We start from the raw sequence: 22974 nt of genomic DNA, 5'->3' as shown, positions 1-22974 counted from the left end.
CGAAAGCAGAATGAAAAAGAAAAAAGAAACATCATTAAATGAAGGGTTGCACTATATCACGAATATTGAAAAAATCAACTCGACAAAGTACGAGTGCCTTGGTCGAGACCAGTGACATGGGTGACAGCCTACCAAATGATTCAGTTTTGTCGAGAATAATGGCTGTTGAAAGAACTTGGAGCACTTCATAATAACACTGAAAAAACCTTGTATTATATTTTACTTGCTTTAATTTATTCCAGAGCAACAACATAAAAAATGCCTTACCTAAGTGCGCATCATCGCCCGGAGCCAACCAAGACGCCCGAACGACGCTCGACAACCGCTAAACAGCCCACTAACTCGCAGGGCCGGCCACCTGCCCGAGGGGTCGTTTGTGGTGATGTCGCGGAAGCCCACCACGCCACTTAGGTATTATCAGCCTCCCCTCCGTGCCTCCCCATCGTCGGCAACCAAAACCCCTCCAAAAAGTCTTGGCCGTTTGTTCCGCTGCATCCCACACTCGCGATATACTGACGCCCTCCCCCATCCCCCCTCTCCGACCCAGAAAGCCTGCAGCAACCATTCGCCAGCTGCTCTGCCTGTCGCGCCTCATCTCTGTCGCATGCCCCCCCGCCGTGCGACCTGCAGCTGACCAGTTCTCTGTGTGTGCGCGCGCCGCCGCCCGCCCGGTCATTTTGCCATTCTGCCTCCCAGCTTCGCCGTCTACAACACGATATCCTGTCGACGGGAAGTACACTTTCGACTAAATAAAAAACCCAGTCTGTCCGCTTCTATCAGTCAAAGTCGAACAAATACGACCATGGCTCTGCCGAAGCGAATAATAAAAGAGACAGAACGCCTCATGGCCGAACCGTACGTCAACCTTGGCCTCGGGTCTTTGATCCCCTACAACGGCGCTGTCCAAAGCTAATCGGCCCAATCTTGTCTCCTTCTCCTTATAGTGTCCCCGGAATCAGCGCCATCCCTCACGAGGATAACCTGCGTTATTTTGATGTCGAGATTCACGGCCCTGCGCAGTCGCCTTACGAAGGTTCGTCTGCCCCGCGTCGTCACGACAGCAGATACCTCGCCACGAGCTCGGGAAATGCATAATTATTGACACACAGCAATCATCGCAGGTGGAATTTTCAAGCTCGAACTATTCCTACCCGAAGACTACCCCATGACGCCTCCGAAGATTCGTTTCCTCACCAAGATCTTCCACCCCAACGTCGACAAGCTCGGTCGCATCTGCCTCGATGTTTTGAAAAGTAGGGATTCACTAGAATATGAAAATTTCACCCGTCTATGATAATGGTCGGCTAACTTCTTTTCTTCAAAGACAATTGGTCTCCAGCCCTGCAAATCAGAACTATCCTGCTGTCTATCCAGGCCCTCCTCGGCGCCCCCAACCCCGACGACCCTCTGGCTGCCGATGTCGCAAAGAGCTGGAAGGACGACGAACAAGCCGCCATTGCAACGGCCAAGGAATGGACCGCCAAGTATGCCAAGCCTTGATAAAGCTATAAAGAAACATGTTTGAGGTGGGAAGATATATCGCAGGGAAGTAGCCGTGTTGGAGCATTTGAAGATACTTGATAGCCTGGAGAGCATTGCATACGGAGCTTGCTTGTTGGTTCCCGTTCTATAATCCGCAACTATTTCTTTTTTTTTTTTTTTTTTTTAAAAAAAGAAAAAAGATTACGACTAAAAATTTCAAAAACTGGCCCAAAACTATCTAGACTAGCCTTTTTGCACCAGATGAGCAAGGAGAAGTCGTGGCAGCTCGTAGGCGGAGCATTCAAACACATCACGTTGCCATGACAGACAAAAGTTGGGGTATAAGTAGAGACGTAGCCCTACCACTTTGATATATTGTATCTACAATGCTAGAGTACAGAAAGGAAAGCTGTAGGGTTGTAAAGCCGGGCAGCGTAAGCTGATTATACAAGGGCGAGGTCGCCGAACTTCTCCTGTTGGGGGGTCAGCAATCTGCGCGAGGTTTCACAGCAACGGGACAGTAAACGTACCTTGTATCCAGGGACCATCCATCGGCCCTTGGAAATGAGCTGGGTAGCCTTCTCGTCGATGGACTTCTCGGCGGCAGCAACTTCGTCCTGTTAAATATCTCATCAGCACCCATCCTTGCAACAACCACGCAGACTCCACCATCATCACGACCCGGGCATAGACATACAACAGTGAGATCCTCAAAGGCGCGAGCCTCCTCAATGTTCTTGAGGGTGGCGGCGAGGTCCTTGAGCTCGAGGTCAACGGCCTGCTTGGTGGCCTCGGCGTTCTTGACGGCCTCGACCTCGAAGGCGTCGATGGCCTTGAGCTGGCGGTTGACGTCGTACGAGGCGGGCTTGAAGGCGGTGAAGCGCTTCTCAATCTCCTCGACGACGGCCTGGTTCTTGAGGCTCGAGCGGTAGTGGGCAAAGTCGACCGTGGTGGCCTGCTCAGACAGCAGCTGCACCTTGCGGCGGGCGTCTTCGTTGCGCTTCTTGAACGCCTGCAGCGCGGAGACGGTGTTGCCGCGGAGGCCCAGCGAGCTGGTCACCTTGGACCAGTCAAGCTTCAGAGCAGCGCTTCGCTGTTTTTATGAATCCGAATTAGTTCACGCTGTTCCATCATTTTCGGTCTTCATCGCTTGGCTCGGGTCGGGGGGGTTCGGCGGATCCGCACGGTCGGGTGCTCCCTTTTTGTTCGTCGAGATGGGCGCCTCGCGGCGGCGCCTGCATCGCTCGAATTGGGTTCGGAGTGGAATTCGCGTGCGGATCGCCTCAATTGGAAAGTTTTCGACTTACCGTGGCCATTTTGTCGTTGTTGTGAGGTTTCTCGGAGTGGAGAGGTAATTGCTGGTCCAAGGTGTTGATTGACTTTGCTGCGGCCCCGGGCACCCAGGAACGAAGCGCCAACGTGACCATATCACGTGACCGTCATCGCGACTTGTCCCGAGCTGCACCAGCAAAGATGACGGTATAGCTGCGGTCAGCAAAGTTGATGGGCTTGATTGCTTCAAATATTTACTGGGCCATTAAAGACACGGTTGCCATCTGGGGATCTCTAATTTTTTCGCCTGGTCAGTCCACTATGTTAGTTCTACAAGCGCATGCAACCGCATGTTGTGAGGTCAGCTTCATAGCAAGTCATACATGAGACGAGGCTTTGTTCATTTGATTCCATTTTAGATATCAAACCCATGTCAAGATACCAAAGTACGTCTATACAGTGGCTAGCACATGCGTTGTAACGCACTACCAACATATGAACAGCTTTTCCCATCCCACACTCTCTTTCGTATGCGTTGCAGTAAAACAAGATAACGTTCTTTTAGAAACACATCAAGGCTAGATACTGAGCGCCATGATGGAATTGACAATATCATTGTCGTTTTCCTTGAGTGCTTTGACGGCCTTGTTGCGGCTGACATTGGCCTGTGTCATAACCAGCTCGATGTCCTTGTCCTCAATGCCCTCTGCGTCGACCTCTTCGCCATCGTCCTCTTCCTCATCCTCCTTCTTGGCGTCGCCGTCCTGGGCGTGGCTGTGGCCGGCGTGGTCATGGCCGGCGTGCTCGCCACCCTCAGCCTGCTGCTGGGCAGCAATCTGCTGGGCAGCGGCAGCCTGGGCGGTGGCGTTGATGTCCTCGATCTTGGCCTCACCAAAGACACTGCGGGTAGCGAGGTGTCAGCAATTACACTTTTCGACCAGTCATCGCTAAAAACTCACATGTAGGTGTTGCTGTTGGGGGACTTGTAGACCTCGGGGTTGTTGATGACGAACAGGATCTGTTTGCATGCGTTAGACAAATTGCTCCCATCAATTCATGCTGCAGTTCCTGTTGTAATCCTCGCAGCAATATCTCCACAGACGTACGTTCTTGGGGCGGCGGAGAGTGACACGGGTAATGCCAGGCACGCGGGTCAGGTGCAGCTTCTCGAGGGCCTTGCGGGCTTTCTTCTCGTTGCGGGAGTGGACAACGGCGGTAGAGCCAGCGGGGAGGTTAGCCTCGCCATCTTCGACGTCGGATTCGTCGCTGCTGTCGTTCTGGTCGACGGTAGGACGCTGGGTCTCGTCGTCGGGAAGCTCTTCGACTCTGGGGTTGGCCATTGTGACTGATGTATGTACTGTTTCGGCTGGTTAGCGACCTGCCACCACCCCGCGCCAACGTCAGATTTGCTCCAAATAAAAGCCCATTTCTGTGGCTTCATCCAGACAGCAAATTGACCGTATTTCTGTCGTTGAGGCGGCAGTTACTTACAGATTCTTGTCAAATCTGATGGGGTCGTGCTCTAGCTACGATTCACAGCCGCCTCCGTTTTGTGAGGCCAAAACCGCACAGCGAAATTCTAGGGTTTGGTGGTGGACTGGCGCTAAACCGTATTGGGTAATCTACCACTGCCGCCTTGGCTTGCCTTGACTCCAGCTCTGGCGAACATTGAGGAATGACGAAGCCGAGCGACATTGAAGGTGACAAAATAATGATAGTACATCACTTTCATTTCCGAATTACGCCTTACTATAAGCCAATTGTTCAGCATGTTGATTTCACTGCATTGTACACCGGTTTTTCGTTCTTTTTTTTTTTGTAATTCATTTGAATCTCTGAACTTCCGTATTGACGCCGCTCATCGTAATCGATGAAGTGTGACATACAGCCCTTCCAGAACGGGGGTTGGGGTTTTTATAAAAAGAAAAACAGCAAGCAGCTTTTCAAACGCTGTCATGCTGCCGTAATGCGTTTTTGCCTGTCCGGAATTTTTCATACCGCAACCATCTATACCGTGAAATCTCCCCCTTGCCTGTCAATGCTTTCTGCGACCCAAAAATATCCCTTGCTCATGACTCCAACATTACAATTGAACTCCATGACAAAAGGGCGGTTTACGCGGAAGCCTTGATCTTGGCCAGAGCCTTGCGCTCCTCGAATCGGCGCTGAGTCTTGAGGCGCATGACCTTGAAGCGGTCAAAGTCGGAAAGGGCCTTGCGCTTAGCGACCTGGGCGCGCTTCTTAGCCCAGTTGGTCTCCTTCCACTTAGAGTCGATCTCGGCCTTCTCCCACTGCTTCTTCAGGGTGGCGTGGCGGGAGCCACGGAGGAGACCGGGGATGACGAGGGACGACAGGAGGACCTTGTTCAGGGGAACAGCTTGTCTCGGGACAACGAGGCTATCATCTGAGGAGGTGCCTTCGACGAGAACCTAAATTCGAGGGAGAAACGCATGTCAGTAAAGGACTGCCCCATCATGAAACCAATATATCTCTTCCGCCTGCGCTTGCGGCTTCCACAGTGATCGAACGTACGCGCTTGTGGTCGATGATCTCGACAATGGCAGCGAGTCTGCCAGTGAAGGGGTGGTCGTTGGTGATGACAACAACACGGCCAACCTCAACGAGGCGCCAGTTGGATCCCTCAATCAGAGCTTCGCCCATTGTGACTATTGTTGATCTGGAGGGGAGAAACGGTCAGCCCGAAATGCTCTATTCGTACGGCGCAACGTCTCTGTGTTCGAAGTAAAGAATGGTTGTATGCGCTCTCGAGGACGGGAAGTGTTTTGTTCGTACCAAATGTCGGTTATGGTCTGGGGTGGATGTAGTTTGGAGATGCACACGCCTTGAAAGCACCAAATGACTTTTTGAGAGTCTCGGCTAAAGCAAGCGTGTGGGTTATGAAAAATCACAGCGTGCCCTAACGAAAATTCACGGATTATCAGTTTCGCCACGCCCCGAAAATTGTTGCGTCTGGCCTGGCTGCGGTTGTTCCACTTCTTCGGCCCACTTGCCTACTTTATTAGCTCCCAATATTTTTTTTTTGGTACAGTCTCTGTCTTCTGTTTGCTATCAACTGTGAAGCATTCTCTTCGCAGATGCAGCTATTGGGAATGGAGAGGCATGAAGTGGTGTAAAGTGCTTCTGCATTCTCCGTGATACCCAGCTGCCACTAACGGTAAGATTATATTTTCTCACGTCTTCTCCTTACCTGCTCCTAATTACCCTGATGATAAAAATTTGCGATTGATTCTGGTCGGTGGCTCTCTCGCCGGAGATGCTATATCGTCCAGATAACTGATATTCAATTTCTTACATATTCTGACACTCAATTGTTTATTGATACTTTTCTTGCAATTTAAGGCAGTTGACAGCTCAACTAACTGGTACAAAAGATTACAGGTCTCGAACTGGCGACGCGACAATTGATGGTCGATTCGTAGCCCAACCACGATCTTGAATTAAGCACATGTCTATATCAAAATATCGAGAAAATATACGTTTTTCAACTGAATTGGATTGCTTGGTGAATTGTTGGATGTGAATGCTCTCGATAACCTATAAAACCACCCATGGAAGAAAGCAAGATGATTAATGCCTACTGCGCTCGTCTGGCCGTTTGGATCACAGTCTGACGGTAGGGAACATGATCATTGAAATGGCGAAGCAACGTCACGCCCAGGGAGCCACAGTCAGGACACTGGACAGACTGTATTTCGCCCATTCACTTCGGGAGTGTGTCAACAGTCAACGTGGCTTCTCACTGCATACCTATGCAAGCTTCCCTGGCCTGAGCTCCAAGATCAAACGGCAGATGAAACTGCAGCTTTAGGTCAACATTTTGGGACATGGCTGCCGGTGACTCGGCAAGCGCACTGCTTTGTTCACTATAGCCTCGTAACCAGTCTTTCTGACTGGGCCGATTGATGATTCATGAGTACGCTGTAGTCCACCTTACTACAGCATTTTCCTTGAGTCCGAGAAGTACTAAGCTCGGAGCATTCTGGCGAGCAAATGCACAGCTAGCTCCAGGAATGCAAGACTGCACAGCCCAGACCAGCCCACAATTATGGATCGATAAACAAAGAGAATACTTGCTTTGCGGCAGCCATGGCCTATTGGCGCCCCCAATTTTAGGGACCCTGTATCGGAAGCAAATTGCTCAAGGCGCGGAGGCGGGCAAGCAGGTGAAAGAGCAAACGGTTCAGAAGCAAACACTTCATTGCCACGTTCATGCCAATCTCTGTAGTGCCAATATCAAGCCGTCGGCTCAGTTGCCATGATTAATAACAATCCTCACCCTGGCATACTGGTAGACGCGTGGACGCAACACGGCACGGTATTCGATGGATTAGTTGGGATGGATGCACCAGTAGTAGCTTCATCTCAGTGGTGGGTCACGCGGTCCAAGCAAAGGCAAAGAGGGTTGTCCCGGCAGGTGCGGCAGCAGGGCAGCTTCTGCAGTTGACTAGCATGTATATTTAGGCGGCCGATTTATAAAGAAAGGGGCGTCCCGTGTGTCCCTGTTTGGTTGGGGTTTGGATAAAAGCCAGACCAGTCCAATGGGGGTTTCAAGATTTTCGTAGGGATGTTGCTTCTCTTTTATCTTGATCAATCACAAAAATCGCCGAGTGCGCTCCTTCAATTGAGCTTTTACATGCCATACTAGGTCGCTCTCGATCTACTAGCCCAGCCCAGCATGGCAGGCTCTCATTTGTTCTTTGACAATGCACTTACTGTACAAGATGCTATTGTTCTCAGAAATCTAGAGCATGACATCCAGCTCCAGCTCGGACAAGCCCTACCAGAACATGTCGCTCAAAGTACCCAGGATTCGTCGCCTACCAGTACGTTGTGCAGCATGGGCAATGCTCCCGCAAGACGACGAGTCACCAGCACGGCATCCACCGAAAATAATGCAGATGTACATGAAGCTGTCACGACCCTCAAGGCCATGAGGGAGCCCAAAAACATTGGTTTTGAGCCGACTGTGCTCATGACCGTGGATGATGTGGAAAGTCGCCTCCCAGCCAAGAGCTTCCTTCGGCCTCTCCTCCGGTCGCTCCGGCGCGTTGCTCGCCACGAGACAGACGTCGTCATGGTTTTGCATCTGGCTCTGTATTTCACCACATCCGTCCCGAGTGCAGTCTATCTGTATATGAATTTCTCATATCTCCACGGCATTCTCCATCTCATCATGCAATTCTATTATCTCGGCACCTACACTCTTATGATGCACCAGCATATTCATCAGCGTGGAATTCTTAATAAGAAATTTGGGCTTTTCGACAAGCTGTTTCCATACATTACAGATCCGTTGATGGGCCATACGTGGAACACGTATTACTATCACCATGTCAAGCACCACCACGTCGAGGGCAACGGTCCTGGCGATCTCTCATCGACGATTCGATACCAGCGCGACAGCGTGGTTGACTTCTTACGCTATCTCGGCCGTTTTTATTTCTTGGTTTGGCTTGATCTACCTCTGTACTTTCTGAGGACGCGACGGCCTAATTCCGCGTTTCGCACTGCCGGATGGGAGCTGTCAACCTACCTATTTTACTTCACCATGTCTAAGCTTTGTGGCGCCAAGCCAACATTTTTCGTATATGTGGCGCCCTTCATGATCATGCGACTTGGTCTGATGGTGGGTAATTGGGGACAACACGCCTTTGTTGATCCAGACGAGCCAGATTCGGACTTCCGCTCCAGTATAACGTTGATAGATGTGCCAGTAAGTAGCCACTTCAGGGTTGCAGTGATTATATCTGCGAAGCTAACAACGCGTGTTTTTCTAAGAGTAACCGATTCTGCTTCAATGACGGGTACCATACATCGCATCATTTGAATCCGATGCGTCACTGGCGCGATCATCCCATCTCGTTCCTGGAGCAAAAGGAAACGTATGCCAAAGAAGGCGCGCTGGTCTTTCACAACATTGACTTTCTCATGATCACAGTGCGGCTGATGATGAAGGACTATGACACTTTGGCAAAATGCTTGGTGCCGATGGGAGACCAAATCAAGCTCAGCATGGAGGGACGCGTGCGGCTACTGAAACGGCTGACCAAGAGATTTACGGAGGAGGATGTGCGGCGCACCTTTCCTCAACGGTAGAAGCTACCCGAGAGTGTCGGAAGAAAAAATGACTTAGTCGCAGTTAAGACCGAGCAGTTCGTGGAATTCGGGAAAGACACACCTAGTTTGAAAGTTACCGATAGAAATTTGTACCTAGTTGTATCGAACGGGGTGGGAAAAAAATTCAAGTCATTATCGTCTTGTGGCATTTGCGATCCGTGAAGTACCATGTCTGATGAGCCATCTCGGAAACAAGCGGCAGCCACATCCACCGCCAACGCTAGTCGAGCTCTGGCGTTACTAGGCACGCCCAACCGCAACGTCATTTAGGCTACACCATTAAAGCTTTCTCATCAACCGTTCACCATCTTCCAAAGAACCCAGTCCGCTTTGCAAAGCCCAATTCATCACAATGTTTCGCTTCGTAAGTGCAATTGAACTGGGCAACCTGCTTGAATGGCGCGTAATACTTGGAATTATGTCGGAAAACTGACTGGGAGCTGTTCCCCGCAAAACAGAACAGAACGCTTGACATCGTCACAGTCTTCCACAAGGCCAGTTCCCCGACCTCTGTGAAGGTCGCCAACCTCGTCAAGCAGATCTCGGCCAACGCTCAGGCTGGCGCCACTCTCGACCAAGCTAGCGACCACTCTGCCCAGACGAAGCCCGGCCGCGAGCCCTTCGAACTCAACATCACCGAGGACCCTCCCACCACCGACCAGGTCCAGACCATCCTGGGCTACGTCGGCACTGGCGGCATCTCCAAGATCATCAAGGGTGCCCGCGACGAGAAGGATGCTCTGAAGCGATTCAAGGAGAGCAAAGACAACTTCCTCAGACCTCTCGTGAGTACCCCTCCATTGGATGCAGCCCGTGAACCGTGAACCACCTGCTGACCGTAGCTCCTCCAGACCGTAGACTGGAACAATGGCAAAGCCATCGCTGGCGATAACGAGTCGGAGATACTGAAGATTCTCAACGCCAGGAAGACCGACTAAGAACACTGCCACGGCTTTGCTTTGTTTGCGTGTACTATAGATTACATCTTGGTTTATAATTAGCTCAGCTCTTTACAACGCGGTTCTATCAACATCCAAAACGGACATTTGCATACGACAAGAGTTTTAAAAAGCCAAATGTCAAATTTGTGAAGATGTCATACTTTCACGAGACTGCAAGCTGCGCCTTGCTTTGTGCACACGGTCGCCAGCGGCAGGCAAAGGCAGCCAGCCACCAAGCGGTTGACTTGCCTGCAGCTCACATTTTTTTCACATTCAATTCACCAACTGATTCCATGACAAAACGCCGAAAAAAGGTTTTGCTAAGGGCTCAGTGCGAATGCCTTTAATGCACGGTATTCATTCACTTTGACACAACCTGCTGTTTCCATGTAAACGGCCACTGGACTCACAAAACAAATCTCATCCACTCAGGCCAACGCTCGCACCGCACGCCAAAATCATATTCACTCGCTTCTTCAGCATCCTACGTACACCTCAAACAGCCCACGCTAGCTTTCTGCGACTTGGTCGTCCAAAAACCACAATGAACGAAGCTATCTCAACGCCCCAGCGACTTGTTCCGCGTCCCCGAATTCTGGTCCAACACCAACCAGACGAGCTCAAGGAGCCCTTTGCTAGAGCATACCCCAACGGAATACCGAAAGACTACAACATGTGGCGCGCGCCCGCTGGCGAGATACCCAAGAAGTATATCGAGGACAACCTCCCGCTTGGTTTCTACACGAACCCGCCTAAGGGCGCGAAAGCTATCTTCTCCACGGCCAGCGGACTGCGTTCTTTTCGCCCTATGCATCACATATTGCCACGCAGGAGACTACATTTGTGGTCCAGGAATGAGATTCAACAGAACTGCAACTCGATCCGCCAGCTGCACTGGGCAGACATGCAAAGCATGACCGAACCACTTTGCTGGGACGATCTTTGGCAGTATTTTGATGCCTTTGATCTTTACCACCACGGTGCAATCAATCTTTGGAACATCATCAATCATCTCTACGCCGAAAACAAAATCATCTCCAATGATTTTATGAAAATTTGTGCTATGGAGCTCAGCAACTGGGCTGACGCGTGGCTTCGAGGGGGAGGCAACGCCAAGAAACTCATGAGCTGGGAGACTAGCAAAGGCTCGGTCATTCAAATTCTCAACGGGCAAGACTGGGAGTCACTGGGCACCCTCAATGATGCAGGAATTCCCCTACTGACCAGCGCCTTGAAATGCCGACGCGACTATCTCTTGTCGCCGACCTCCATTGAATCTGCTGATCCGCGAGACCTTATTTCTTCCTCCAGAAGCGAAGATGGGCTGGTAAACTGGATGAGTAGGTTAACTCCTTGTATATACCGCAGCAGTACCAGCTAACTGGTGATATGAAGCGGGTCAAAAAGTCCATCACCCGTTTGGATTACAAAAACACCAGCACGGTGAAGAGGTAAAAACCAAAGCTTTCAATCCGCCGTGCGCTATCGTTGATGGGAAGCATTACTATGACCCTCAGAAACAATCTAAAGGCGCCGTGGAGGCGCTCAAGGCATCAGTGGAAGCCGCTTCGAACCATGTTGTCGTAGCAAATGGTTCAAAAATGTCGCCTCCAAGATACCCGCTCGCGGGAAGGCTCATAGTCAAGGAAGACTGCGTCATTGGAAAGACTGCTGCCAATAGCCAACAAGCGCGTCCGAATTCGAGTGCCGGCTCTACCACAACGACCCCTTGCTCGAGCGGCAGTTCTTCCTCAGGCTCCCCTCGACGGATGTCAGACTCCACCGTGAGACCAAGCCATCTACCAAGCCCCAAGGTTGGCTACGGCACTATCGTGGCGCCAGACAGCTATGCTGCCGCAGGTGAATCTGCCCCCAAGCTTCAGGGCCCAACTCCCTCACTCGTATCTGGCCTGGCTTAGAAAGCTAAACCTAGACCTGGAAGAGAGAAGATACCTGAGAAGAGCGGTGGTCTTGAACAGTCACCACTCCAGTGCGAGGCGGTCAACGACGCCTCTAGCAGCAGTAAACGTCAATCAGGAGAAACTGATACTGGAGACCGCTCCACCCACGTTCCTCACATCGAGAGGGGACACCCGAGTTCGCATTCGTTCAGTGCGTCTGGAACAGATACCAAGGATAAGTCTCCCTACAGAGGCAAGCGTGCCGACAGCCACTCTGCGCCACATAATTGGTCGCCCTCGTCCAGAACTCACTATGGTGGCTTCCACCAAGGAAGCAAGCCATTCATGAAGAAATGGAACACTGGATTTCGACGTCAGGATAATCCAAGCACATTTACCGATCCTATGCAAAGAGACTTTTCTAGTTCAGGCATGCTGCGAGCCGATACAACTGTCAATGCCGCCAGCAACCTAGCTTGCCCGAACGCCTTCCCCGGTATGGACCGTTTCGACTACATTCCATGTGAATGCTTCGCGTGCAGTATCAGAAATCGAAGCATATGGATTAAAGTGGCTGATCGGCAAACCTCTCCCCTTATGGATGTACAGACTCGAGTTCGGTATGGTGTTGAGAGCCGTTTTGGGACCGTCGAAGACGTGAATCACACGAAGCAGAGCTCCGGATCGTTGCACTTCATCGTCAGGTACAGCCTTTCCTTCTTCCTCTCATTCTGGTGCAATCATCTGACAATTAATAGATTTGTGTCTGAAGTCTCGGTTGCACGTGCCCTGGCTCACGGGGGCGGCCGTATCGAGGAAAAAGGGATCAAGCTCAACATTTCTGCCATGTTTCGGTCCAAATGGGTTTTGCTACCGTCTGCATTTCAAATGGGCAATCGGCCCATGCCAGAAGACTCCATATACAGGGTTGTCAAGGCGCCGACACATCGTCGTGGTGACTTGCCTCCTCTCCAGGACCTCATGATGGCAAGAGGAGACCCCTCGTCGCAAAGAACACCTTCTGGTGGCCCTTTCATGCACAATAACCGGCAATTTGGGCAGTCTGAACCATATCTGGGAAAGAAACCGAGATTTTCCATGAACACAGATGGCGGCTCTCGGGGACAGCAACCGTTTCACGCCTTTCACCCCCAGGCCCATTTCCGCGGTCCTCCTGCCGAAGCTACCAGTTACCAGAATGCTGCTTTAGTGCCTCGACTGTTTCAGCAGGCGCAGAGTATCACCTCCCAGCCTGAGAACACTATACAATCGCGCCCCGTTGCAGAAGAACCCATCGGCAAAGTTCCAGGAGCAATGCTATCGGCTGCAGTGCCACGAGACGGTGCACCGAGCAAAGAAAACATCAAGCCAAGAGTTTCTCTGCCCGAAAAGCCTGCTGCCTTACCGGCTGTTGCCACTGAACAATGTCAGTCGCAGATTGCGATAGATCAGAAAGCTTCTGTTGCTATTTCCGGCCCCCCTCAAGCACAGAATGTGCCCGCCAGGACAGACAAGTCTCCCGTGCGACAAACAAAGAAGAAGCGCCAGGCAGCCCAGCTCCGTGCTAGCAACTATGAAAACACCCGGCCGATGAGCGAAGTTTCTCCCCCTGACCTCGCCTCATCTGTTGCTGCCGCTGCCGCTGCCGCTGCTACTGCCAGCGCTCAGCCGCCTGCCAAAGAGAAAGAAACCCGTCGACCTTCCCTTTTTACGGAAGATGAGATTAAAGGCAGGAAGCAGGCATGGGATAGGATTGCTGTGCCCTTGATCTCGCCGCGAAAGCAGTCTCTCACAGCAGAGGATGCTTTGCTTTCGACCAAGCCTGGCCATGACCGTGCCAAGTCACTTCCAGTCGCCAAGCTCTCGCAGCCTGCGGCCACGGCGACTGCCGCAGACGAGAAGAGTGTCGCCAGCGCAAAGATTGAACCCCCAATGGCCAAGTCGGCGGAGCGTTGCATCAAGTTCGACTCAGATGCTGGCCAGTCGGGTTGCGGGGATCGTGCATCGAGCGCGGCGTCTCCTTCGTCGCCAAAGAAGAGTGGCAAGCCGGCGCGTAAGAAGAAGACCAAACAGGACCCGGAGTCCAAGATGCCTGCTAAGAAGGAACACAAACTGTGAGCGGGACGGTAAGCAGTTTTGATTAAATCGCTAAAGGTGAAAAAGTACCGTGTTTATTTTGCTTTGCTTTGATATGACAAGTAGTAAGAAGTTAGATGTCCCACTTGGATGGGAGTAGATAGGATAGATGTGCATCTCAATGCCGATGGTTTCTTTTCAAGAAAATGTCATGAATGTGATGATGGTACAGCTTTTGGCTTTTCTAGTTCCGGTATATACAGCGATGGCGCGCTTCATTTCGTCATCTTCCCAACCTTTTGCCTTCACTTCTCCGTCGTTCACAGCGCTTCGCATCTTCTTTGAAAGCCCTTGCATCTAGTTGAACAAATGGAAAATATGGTACGTCGTGGTCTTGGCGTTTTCGTTTTTCATCACTGCTTGACGAGGCCGGTGATGGTGTCCTCAATCTGCTTATCCGAGAGGCCCTCGAGGGACTGTGCTTTTTCAACACCGAATTCTGCAAGGCAAACGAACTAACATCAGCAAATGCTCCCATACAGTACCTTGTGTGTGTTTTTCGTATTGTTCAACATACCGTAGCGGGCAAAGACCTTGGGCACGGTGCCGGCCGCCTCGCGCATCATGATGGGGACGTTGGGGTTGTTCTTCTTCATCGTGGGGTACGCGCGGACGAGGAAGTTGCTGTGTTCCGAGTTAGTCGATCCGTCCCGAGTCTATGCGACGCCCAAGAAGCCAATGGTAGGAATTGACATTGCAGAGGGCGGCAGGGCCGCCTAGGGACAGAGGGATGGTCTCCGCAAAGTTCCCGGCCGCCGCAGCCATTGCTTGTTCTCGCAGAGGTGCCAATAACCTCTCATCCACCTTGGCAGTCGCGTGTGAGGAGCGCGGTCCTCTCGCATCAGACTAAAACGTACCGAACGGGTGCGCTGGCCTCCGAGGTCTGGCAGAAGAGGAAGCGCAGCTCCTTGAGGGGCTTGGCGAAGGCGTATTTTGCAGACATTGCGGCCGTGATGTCGTGTTTTTGACGATTGGGATACGGTTATCGACAAAGGGGAGTATCGACAGTAAGACACGGGGCGCTCGATCGGTGTGGGCTCCGGAGGGGGGGTATCGCAATTGGAAGCTTTGAAATGGAGGTTTCGCGGTTACTTTTGACGTTGACGGGATTGGCCCACGATGAGCTTGCACAAAGTAATGAAAAGTGGAGATACAGCCAAATATTATGCCTGCGTCAACAAGGAGCAGTCGAGGGGCCTTGCATAAAAATGGCAAGGCTAGCGCCGGTGTCGCTGGGCGGTTTATCTCCGGCCAAGGGCGCTCCACCCCCGAATGTCCCTCTACCTCAACGGAAATCTGGAGGTCCTTGATAATTTCTTGAAGCTCCTTCTCGTCCTGAAGTGAAGCATATCCAGCGCGTCCTTGGAATACAGAACAGAAACGTGAGTGCAATTCTACCACCCCGTCCCCTCCTCAGCGACGGCAATTTCGCAAGGCCCTGCACAATTTCCCAGACGACAAAGACAATCGGCCCCCGAACAGCTCCCCTTCATCAAACATCTTGAGAAGCGATTCATCGCGACAACATTTACGACAAAACCGCCCTCTCCATCCCTTTCCTGTCTTACATCGATCTCTTCGCCTCTTCCTCGCCCCTGCGCGCGATCATATTCACCACCAACGAACCCTCGAAAACATACAAAAAAACTAACCTCTCTGTCAGCATGGCTTCGACGAGCACCATCCTCCGCGCCTCCCGGCCCATGTTCCGCCAGGCCGCCTTTGCCTCGCCGGCCCGCCAGGCATTCGCCCGTGCGACCCAGCAGCAGCAGCAGGTGATGCGCTTCCGCTTCCAGAACCGCCGGTGGCAAAGCTCCGAGGCCGGCGCCGGCTCTCAGCAGGGCCAGTCCCAGCAGCAGCAGCAGGCGAGCTGGTTCAAGCGCATGTGGGAGAGTGAAATCGGCATCAAGACGGTGCACTTTTGGGCGCCCGTCATGAAGTGGGCGCTCGTCATTGCCGGCATCTCCGACTTTGCCCGCCCCGTCGAGAAGCTGTCGTTTACGCAAAACTTTGCCCTGACCTGCACGGGTCTCATCTGGACGCGCTGGTGCCTGATTATCAAGCCCAAGAACTACCTGTACGTCTTTCCGGCACCTCACTGAGAATCCCATCAACTAACAAGAAAAAAACAGCCTTGCAGCCGTCAACTTCTTCCTCGGCCTCGTCGGTATTGTCCAGGTCAGCCGCATCCTGATGGCCCGCGGTGCCGGTAACGAGGTCGCCGAGGTGGTGGAGGAGGTCAAGGAGGAGGCCAAGGAGGTCAAGGACCAGGTCAAGAAGCAGGTCAAGGCTTAGAGCGTCGCAGGGAAGGTCCGTGGCCTTGGGCCGTGACAAAGGGAATATGACACTGAGAAACCCCGCAAGATATGGATTTGTTCGCCAACAGAATCACGTATAGATGTCATAAAGAAGGACGCCGCGAGGACCAAGAGTACATTTCGAAACGGGGACGACCATTACATCTTGATCCTTGTACACAAAAATACAAACGTCGGGAAAAGAAACCCCGACAGACCTAAGTTAATGCTCAATATTTTCTTTCCATGTACTTTTGATATGAAGCATCAGGTCAGAAATCATATCCAGTTACATGCACATGCAAAGTCTCATTTCATTTCTCTTTATCTGGTCAAAAAAAAAAAAAAACATATGAAAAATGGACATGAAAATATATTCTCGTCATACACATCGTATATATAAATCCAAATGATGCCGAGAGCTATGTAAAAGAATCCTTAATATCCCAAGAAGTGTATGCTTGAGTCGACAAAACCCCTTTAAAAACTCCCATGATCAATCAAATAAAACGGCATGTAAAGAAAAAAGTCAAAGTCAGACAAAAAAACCCAGTATATGACATCAACATAAGACGTTATAAAAGTCTCGCCCTCTCACCTGCAGAGAAAAGGCCAATTTCGCTGGGTGTTTTTCCAAATAGCAGCGCCTGTAGTGTACCTGCGGGTATCCGGGTGCAAAGAATCAAGAAAAAAGTGCTCAAAACGTGAAAACCGATAGAAAAAGCACGCTCTCATCCAAAAAAGCGCTACAAATAAGTTTTGCCAAAAGCATGACAACCATCACTTCACCTACACGTCATGGGGAAATGACAGATTACGTCTCCGAGTGCCCATCGTTAAGGAGCATCTCAAAGACAATCTGCCGCCCCTGCAGCTCCGGATGCGCCATGGCAATCTTGACCGTGCCCTTGGACGTGTCCCCCGCCGTGGCCATCTGGCCGTTGTGCCCATGCAGCTGCTGGGCCATCGCCGCGTTCTCGCCCGTGGGGCCGCGGATGCCGCTGTCAATGACGCGCACGTCGCGGCCGGCAATAATCTGCCTTAGACGCCCGTTGTCCGCGTTGCGCACCTCGACGTAGTCCTCGTTGAAAAGCAAGAGATACTGGCCGTACATGGTCGCGCCGCGCGCCTTTTTCTGCTTGCCCGTGTACTCCATGATGAGCGTGCGCGACACGTCGCCGTGCTTGTCCACGTACACGGCGCAGTCCTCGTACGTCAGGATAAACTCGTTCTCGTTGAGGCGAAACATGCCCAGCGGCTTCTGGTCGCGGATCCGGCTCGCAATGTTGGAAATGGCCTGCGCCTTGAGGTCCGGGATCGACATGGGCTGCTTGCGGTCCAGCGTCAGCATCTCGATGCCCTTGGCCGTCGCCACAGCAATGTACGTCTGGAAGATGCTCAGCGAGTAGCACTCGGCCGGGAAGAAGAACTCGTCAAAGTCGCGAAACGTGTCCGTGCTGCCCGCGGCCGACTTGCGCCCCCCAAAGATGCGCGAGCGCTTCTCCGTCGCTTTGTGGTACAGCGGCTCCACGACCTTGAACGACGTGTGCAGACCCTCCTTGCGCTTGTAGAAAACCAGCGTGCGGTCCTTCATGCGCGCCGTAGCAAAATACGTCACGTCCTTGGCGAGGCGCTGCGGCGCACGGCGCGTGTTGTCCGAAAGGGGAGGCGCGAATTCAGACACGGGCGCCACGACGTCCAGTGGATACGAGATGAGCGACTTGTCGGCAATGATGAGGCAGACGTTGAAATCCTCCAGCACAGCCAGCTGCGTCACTCGTGTCGCCTGCACGCTCCGTGTCCAACCGCGTGGATTTGACGGGTCGGAAATGAAGACGCCGTAGTCTGTGCCAATGGCGATTAGTGTCTTGCCAAAGGCCGAGAAACCCGCCGCGCAGTTGACTTGCGCACGGCAGACTGGCGGAACACTCTTAGCCGAGCCCAACACGCTCTCCAGGTCCTGGATCGCGCGGTCCAACGGAGTACCCTTGACCGCCACGCTCACGCTCTTGGCGTGAGGCGAGCCGGCCTCGTAGTGGAAGGACGCGTCTGCCAGGACGCGAAGTCTAAATGGTTCGGCATTCTGCGAAAACAAAGCCTTGGCATGCATTGTCTTGGCCTCGATGATTTTGTTGCACCAATCCGTGCGGTCGCGCAAAGATGACGCATACAGCGTGTAGACTTCGTGGCCCAGATGCTTTACCTTGAAGGGGTACAGAATCTTGCTCTCGGGATCGTTAGACTGTGTCTGCGTCGCTGTCGTTGTAGACGAGCCGGTGGAGGTGTGCTCCAGCCCAGGCCTTCCGCTGCCGTTGCTGGTGACCTTGCTGAGCTGATGGCCAGCGGCGCTAGCAGGTGCCGTGCGGCCCAGGGGCGCCGTGATGCCCTTTTGCTTTATTATGGCTTCGTCATTGTTGCTCTCCAGGAAGAGCAGTGGCATGGGAATGGGCTCTCGAGACACATCATACTTCTTCTCCGACTTGCCATCTTTACTCGGAACCACCTTGGCGAGGATAAAGTAGTGATCAAAGAGCAGCGCATGCGTGTCCACCCATCGCATACCCGTGGAGCTCAGCCTCTGCAAATCTCCCTGCAGAATCAGGGCTCTACCCAGATGATCGAGGTTCAAGACGGACTGGAAGCCCGGACGGAGAACAAGCATGCGGTCAAGATCCATCATTTCGACGCGCTTGTTGGTTTCTGCGACCTTGGCATCGCACTCGAGCGTGACCGTCTTGATCTCCTGGATAGCCTTTTGCAAATTGGCCTTCTCCTCGCTGTCTCCAATCATCTTGTGGTCTACACTCTCCAGGAGCAGAATGTATCGCTGCAGACGCTGCAGGGGCGTTATGAGGAAATGGGTCCAGTCTTGCTTCCCAGACGACTTGTGTTTCTGCTTGTCTTCCAAGAACTTTCTGAACAGCAGGTTACGTGTGGCCTCCTTACGAACCATGTACGTGGCGCGAGGATAGCCTGTGGCATATTCAATATAAACCTTTTTGGCTTTTCGAATCCATTCGCGAAAAATGTCGCTAAAGCCCACAACCCAAGGGCCTTGCTCCTTCTGGCGGTACTTGAGCTGCGCAAGGAGATGATCCTTGTTGATATTCAAGACAGAGTCGACCTTGCCAAAAACGCTTGCCAAAAACTTGCCTTGCTTGTCCGGGTGGATGATGGGAGGCTGCCGTGTGCGCAAGTCGTCGCGGTAGAGTGTGCGGAAGACGTCGAGCTGCTTGATGTAGTTCTCCTCGCCAGTGACGATTTCGTGCAGGATGTTCTGGCGCTCGACCTCCTTCTTGGGCTTTGTCTCAAAGTCTTCTTTTGAAAGGCTGTAGAAAATGTACCACTCACCCGTCGACTTGGACTCTTCGCTAAACACATTGAAGTCGACCTTCTTGAGTGTTCGGGTGCAGTGCATTGAGTAGCATCGTCCTGGCGTGTTGTACTCGTGCAGTTTAGGCGCATAGCAGCCGGTACCAGTGAGCTGCCACAGGACACCAGATATGTGACCATCACCGAATTTGACCCATTCCTCCTCGGGCACCAGAACGCTGGCATGGAGCATAGTAGCAAGCACAGAGCTGCTGAGCACCTCGGCATCTGCCACATTCATTGTTGGCACCTTGAAAGTAAAAAGCGCTGTCAGACCTTCCTCAACTGTTTTGCTCTTCAAATCAGCTTCGCCGAGAGCCATCTCGCGCATCCAAGACTCGATGCTGCTTAGCGCCCAGGGCTCCGCACAGCGCAAAAAGTCGGCCGGTCCGAGTTTCGCGGGCAAGAATTTCTTTTTGCGTCCAGTGGGCAGCGTGATGCCGTCAAACGCTCCAATCGCGGGTGCTGCTGTGTCGTATTCGGCAGGTCCCGGGCCGCCGAATGACGAAGCATGGCGATGATGGCCCTGCTTCCTCCGGTCTTCGGCGGCGTCGGTCTTGGAGCGGATAGGTTGTGGTACAGCCGGGGCGTTGCTGTGACTAGACAGGGAGATGGATCGCTCAGGTTGAAGAAGGTGGTTGGCGCCAGTGTAGTATGACTCGGGACCATCAGGTCGCAGAGGTCGTCCATCGATGCCGAGTGACTGTGAGTGCGGTCGCTGTGGCTGCCGGAGGCTGTTTTGCGTCGACAATAAAGAGCTGCTATCTGAGCCGGGCGGTGGCGGCAGAGGTCTATTAGTGAGACCTGGGTGGTAGAAAAGATCCTGGTAGTCGTCTTGGGCTGGCGACTCTCCGCCACTTGCTCGCGAGTGGAGCGACACGCGGTCTGGGCCCGAGTCAAAGCTTCGGCGTGTGGGCAGTTGGAGACCACCGGTGTCGCCATAATCAATCTCTGCCTGCTCGAAAGCGGGCGCGTCGTGGTATCCCGTCCGCAGGTTATCAAAGTAGGTCGGCGTTGGCAACGGTCTTTGGCTGGATGAGGAGCCGGGCGGAGGCGCTTCAACGCTGCCATAGGTCATATCGCCAGCGTATCCGCCTGACAAGCCGGCCAGGTCGACGCCTGCAAATTCGCTGTCCTCGCTGCTATAGTCCTGCTCCTCAGGGTGGGGTGGGAGGTTCTTTTCGTCCGGCATTGTGGGCATGTCGGTATAGCCAAAGCCACTCGAGTAATGAGGCTCGATGATGCCTGCGTTGGCCTGCTGCAGAGCCATGGCACCAGCGGTGGCCTCGTCGTCGGCACCATTGGCGTAGGATTGATTCGAGGCGCGCCTCTCGTCTGAAAAGCCGGGTGTGGTAGGATTTGAATTGAATTGGCGAAACATGCGTGCTTGATCTTGGTCCGTACGACCGTCGATGGGCGCGGGGCGCTGACGGCCCGATATCGTAGTCTCGCCAAAGGTGTTTTCAATCTCCTCGAGGATGCTATCAGTGGTGATGCGCTGCTCGGCGCTGTTTCTGTCAGCCGCCGCCGTGTTCCAGGTTGATTCGCCAGGCCGGCTGGGAAGAGGAGCGTTTGTGGGATGGCGGCGCAGGCCTGGAGAACCGAGAGGCTGGACAAATGGTCCGGCGCCGCCCTGAGAGGACTGCGAATCAGGCCTCACGGACTGGTTGTTATATAATGATTGATCATTGGCGTTGTAGGCAGGCCCGACCGGAATCTGCGAGGCCGCTGGGTATGGCGCAGTCGCCGCGGCGTACTGCACGTTTTGTTGATCCGCGCCATTGGTAGGATACTGCTGATATGATGTTGAGGAGTAGTTGGAAGGGTCGTAGGTGGCTGTCGGAGGCTGGGATGCTGTGTAGGGGGTGGTCGGACTTTGTGTTGAGTACTGATAGCCAGAAGACAGGCCGGGCGAATGGGTCGTCTGGGAGAAGGAGGGCGAGTACGTTGCGGCGGGTGACTGCCCGTAGGCACTGCTGTTGTCGTAGCTGCTGTAGCCGTGGTAGGTGGCCTGTCGCTGGGGCGGATTGGTAGCTTGGGCGTAGGCGGCTGGATTATAGGACTGGGGCGTATATGATGTCGGCGGGGACGCGCCGCCGTAGATGGCAGCGTTGGACTGTGGCGTGTGCGGGTAGTAGGAGCTCGCGGTAGACTGCGACCTAGTGAAGCCACCAGTGGCCGAGGCGGCGTTGTTGGCGACAAAGGTCTGCGGGTTGTACGCGGCAGCGGAAGGGGGGTGGGCGGCGGGATCTTGAAAGCGATGTTGGAAGCCGGCGAGCGGGCTGGTCGAAGTCGAGGCGGTGGCGGTGGGACTTGTGAGGAAGAGCTCGTCTGCGCCGGCGGGGGCTGAGGCGTGGGCAAAGTCGGGACCATTGTGGTCGACGGCGGCGTGGTGATGCGAGTAGTAGGTGCTGGTGTTTCTGTCGTCGCCAGTATTGAAGCTGGGCCGGCGGCCAAGATCCTGCGCTGGCTGTTGAAGCTGCTGCTGGTGTTGTTGCTGCTGCTGCTGCTGGTGTTGATGTGCGGAATAAGGCCCCGTGACGGGGTACTGGACAGGCGGGACAGAGCCATAACGGCGCTGGTCGTCGCCGCGAAACGACATGATGGCGATGGCGGGGAGGGCGGTGTCTTGCTGTCGTCGTCGTCGTCGTCGTCGTCGTCGTCGTCGTCGTCGTCGTCGGATCGTTACAGATTAGGAAAAGGACGGAGGCTATAGAAAGAGCTGAGGCCTCAAAGGGACTTGGCCTGGGTCGGAGCAAGCAGGCAGCTGGAAGATGCTCATCGAAGAGGGCTTTTTGTCAGGCTCGCCGTGTGTATGGTGCCTTCGGGCGGCGCGACGACGCTGTGCGCGCGCGGGGGCCGGCAGAAGATGGAGGCGACTCTTCCAGGATGCTGGGGAAGTAGGAGTCGTCGTCGGATCGTTTACGACATGTGCAGAGCCATGTGCGTCCGGGAAATGGCTACGCGCAGCTGTCGAGGAGCGTTTATCCACGGCGATGTGTCTGGTCGGTGTCCAGGTCGGGTTCGGTTCAGCCGGTGGGGGGGTTTGAAGAGGAGGCTGTAGCCAAGCTGGAAGCTGGAAAGCTGGGGCGTCGTCGGTACCTGTACCTACCGGAACAGCTGGGCAGGTATTTAGAGCTGCCTTGGCTTCGGGCGTCGCTGGAAATGTAACAAACAGGTATCCGTGCCTAGTAAAGTCAGTGGCCGTGCTTGGCGGCGTTGGCCCTGGCGAGCAGCTGAATCCACTGTATTACTGTGCAACTGTTGTCGCGCCGGAGAATGAATAAATGCCCACAAAGAGGCTGCTTTTAATTCCCTTATGACTACGCGTGACAATTGCGCTGTCCCGGCTCGGAGACAACCCTTGCACCAGGCCGCCCCGCCCCGCAGCAACGCTTTGTACCTGTACCTACCTGCCTTAGGTACTTGTGCCTA

General features: G+C 53.4%; 10 protein-coding genes across 10 annotated transcripts; 5 read left to right on the top strand and 5 right to left on the bottom strand.

Moving 5' to 3' along the window:
• Positions 1–802: 802 nt before the first annotated feature.
• LMH87_002206 (uncharacterized protein) lies at positions 803–1500 on the top strand (the record flags this gene model as incomplete). The annotated part of the gene is made up of 4 exons (XM_056193620.1): positions 803–855; positions 945–1033; positions 1122–1253; positions 1325–1500. The coding sequence occupies 4 exons, from the start codon at positions 803–805 to the stop codon at positions 1498–1500; spliced, it is 450 nt and encodes a 149-aa protein (XP_056050639.1).
• Positions 1501–1925: 425 nt separating this feature from the next.
• On the bottom strand, positions 1926–2798 carry LMH87_002205 (uncharacterized protein; the record flags this gene model as incomplete). Its single annotated transcript, XM_056193619.1, has 4 exons — positions 1926–1955; positions 2013–2099; positions 2180–2575; positions 2790–2798. 4 exons carry the CDS (start codon positions 2796–2798, stop codon positions 1926–1928), a joined length of 522 nt encoding a protein of 173 aa, XP_056050638.1.
• A 534-nt stretch (positions 2799–3332) lies between these two features.
• Positions 3333–4423, bottom strand: LMH87_002204 (uncharacterized protein; the record flags this gene model as incomplete). The annotated part of the gene is made up of 5 exons (XM_056193618.1): positions 3333–3654; positions 3714–3772; positions 3861–4111; positions 4246–4260; positions 4381–4423. The coding sequence occupies 5 exons, from the start codon at positions 4421–4423 to the stop codon at positions 3333–3335; spliced, it is 690 nt and encodes a 229-aa protein (XP_056050637.1).
• A 445-nt stretch (positions 4424–4868) lies between these two features.
• LMH87_002203 (uncharacterized protein) lies at positions 4869–5415 on the bottom strand (the record flags this gene model as incomplete). The annotated part of the gene is made up of 2 exons (XM_056193617.1): positions 4869–5183; positions 5287–5415. 2 exons carry the CDS (start codon positions 5413–5415, stop codon positions 4869–4871), a joined length of 444 nt encoding a protein of 147 aa, XP_056050636.1.
• A 2197-nt stretch (positions 5416–7612) lies between these two features.
• On the top strand, positions 7613–8871 carry LMH87_002202 (uncharacterized protein; the record flags this gene model as incomplete). The annotated part of the gene is made up of 2 exons (XM_056193615.1): positions 7613–8488; positions 8554–8871. The coding sequence occupies 2 exons, from the start codon at positions 7613–7615 to the stop codon at positions 8869–8871; spliced, it is 1194 nt and encodes a 397-aa protein (XP_056050635.1).
• Positions 8872–9244: 373 nt separating this feature from the next.
• LMH87_002201 (uncharacterized protein) lies at positions 9245–9830 on the top strand (the record flags this gene model as incomplete). The annotated part of the gene is made up of 3 exons (XM_056193614.1): positions 9245–9256; positions 9351–9677; positions 9744–9830. The coding sequence occupies 3 exons, from the start codon at positions 9245–9247 to the stop codon at positions 9828–9830; spliced, it is 426 nt and encodes a 141-aa protein (XP_056050634.1).
• Positions 9831–10377: 547 nt separating this feature from the next.
• On the top strand, positions 10378–13852 carry LMH87_002200 (uncharacterized protein; the record flags this gene model as incomplete). Its single annotated transcript, XM_056193613.1, has 4 exons — positions 10378–11173; positions 11229–11693; positions 11961–12438; positions 12493–13852. The coding sequence occupies 4 exons, from the start codon at positions 10378–10380 to the stop codon at positions 13850–13852; spliced, it is 3099 nt and encodes a 1032-aa protein (XP_056050633.1).
• Positions 13853–14223: 371 nt separating this feature from the next.
• On the bottom strand, positions 14224–14813 carry LMH87_002199 (uncharacterized protein; the record flags this gene model as incomplete). The annotated part of the gene is made up of 3 exons (XM_056193612.1): positions 14224–14309; positions 14388–14494; positions 14728–14813. The coding sequence occupies 3 exons, from the start codon at positions 14811–14813 to the stop codon at positions 14224–14226; spliced, it is 279 nt and encodes a 92-aa protein (XP_056050632.1).
• Positions 14814–14943: 130 nt separating this feature from the next.
• LMH87_002198 (uncharacterized protein) lies at positions 14944–16165 on the top strand (the record flags this gene model as incomplete). Its single annotated transcript, XM_056193611.1, has 4 exons — positions 14944–14957; positions 15244–15252; positions 15534–15947; positions 16003–16165. 4 exons carry the CDS (start codon positions 14944–14946, stop codon positions 16163–16165), a joined length of 600 nt encoding a protein of 199 aa, XP_056050631.1.
• Positions 16166–16981: 816 nt separating this feature from the next.
• On the bottom strand, positions 16982–22141 carry LMH87_002197 (uncharacterized protein; the record flags this gene model as incomplete). Its single annotated transcript, XM_056193610.1, has 1 exon — positions 16982–22141. The coding sequence occupies one exon, from the start codon at positions 22139–22141 to the stop codon at positions 16982–16984; it is 5160 nt and encodes a 1719-aa protein (XP_056050630.1).
• Between the last annotated feature and the right edge of the window lie 833 nt (positions 22142–22974).

The sequence above is a fragment of the Akanthomyces muscarius genome, chromosome 3, assembly GCF_028009165.1.
Source record: "Akanthomyces muscarius strain Ve6 chromosome 3, whole genome shotgun sequence".
NCBI classification, from domain to species: Eukaryota; Fungi; Ascomycota; class Sordariomycetes; order Hypocreales; family Cordycipitaceae; genus Akanthomyces; species Akanthomyces muscarius.
Note: the sequence above shows the minus strand (reverse complement) of the source record. Positions and strands in the feature narration are given on the sequence as shown.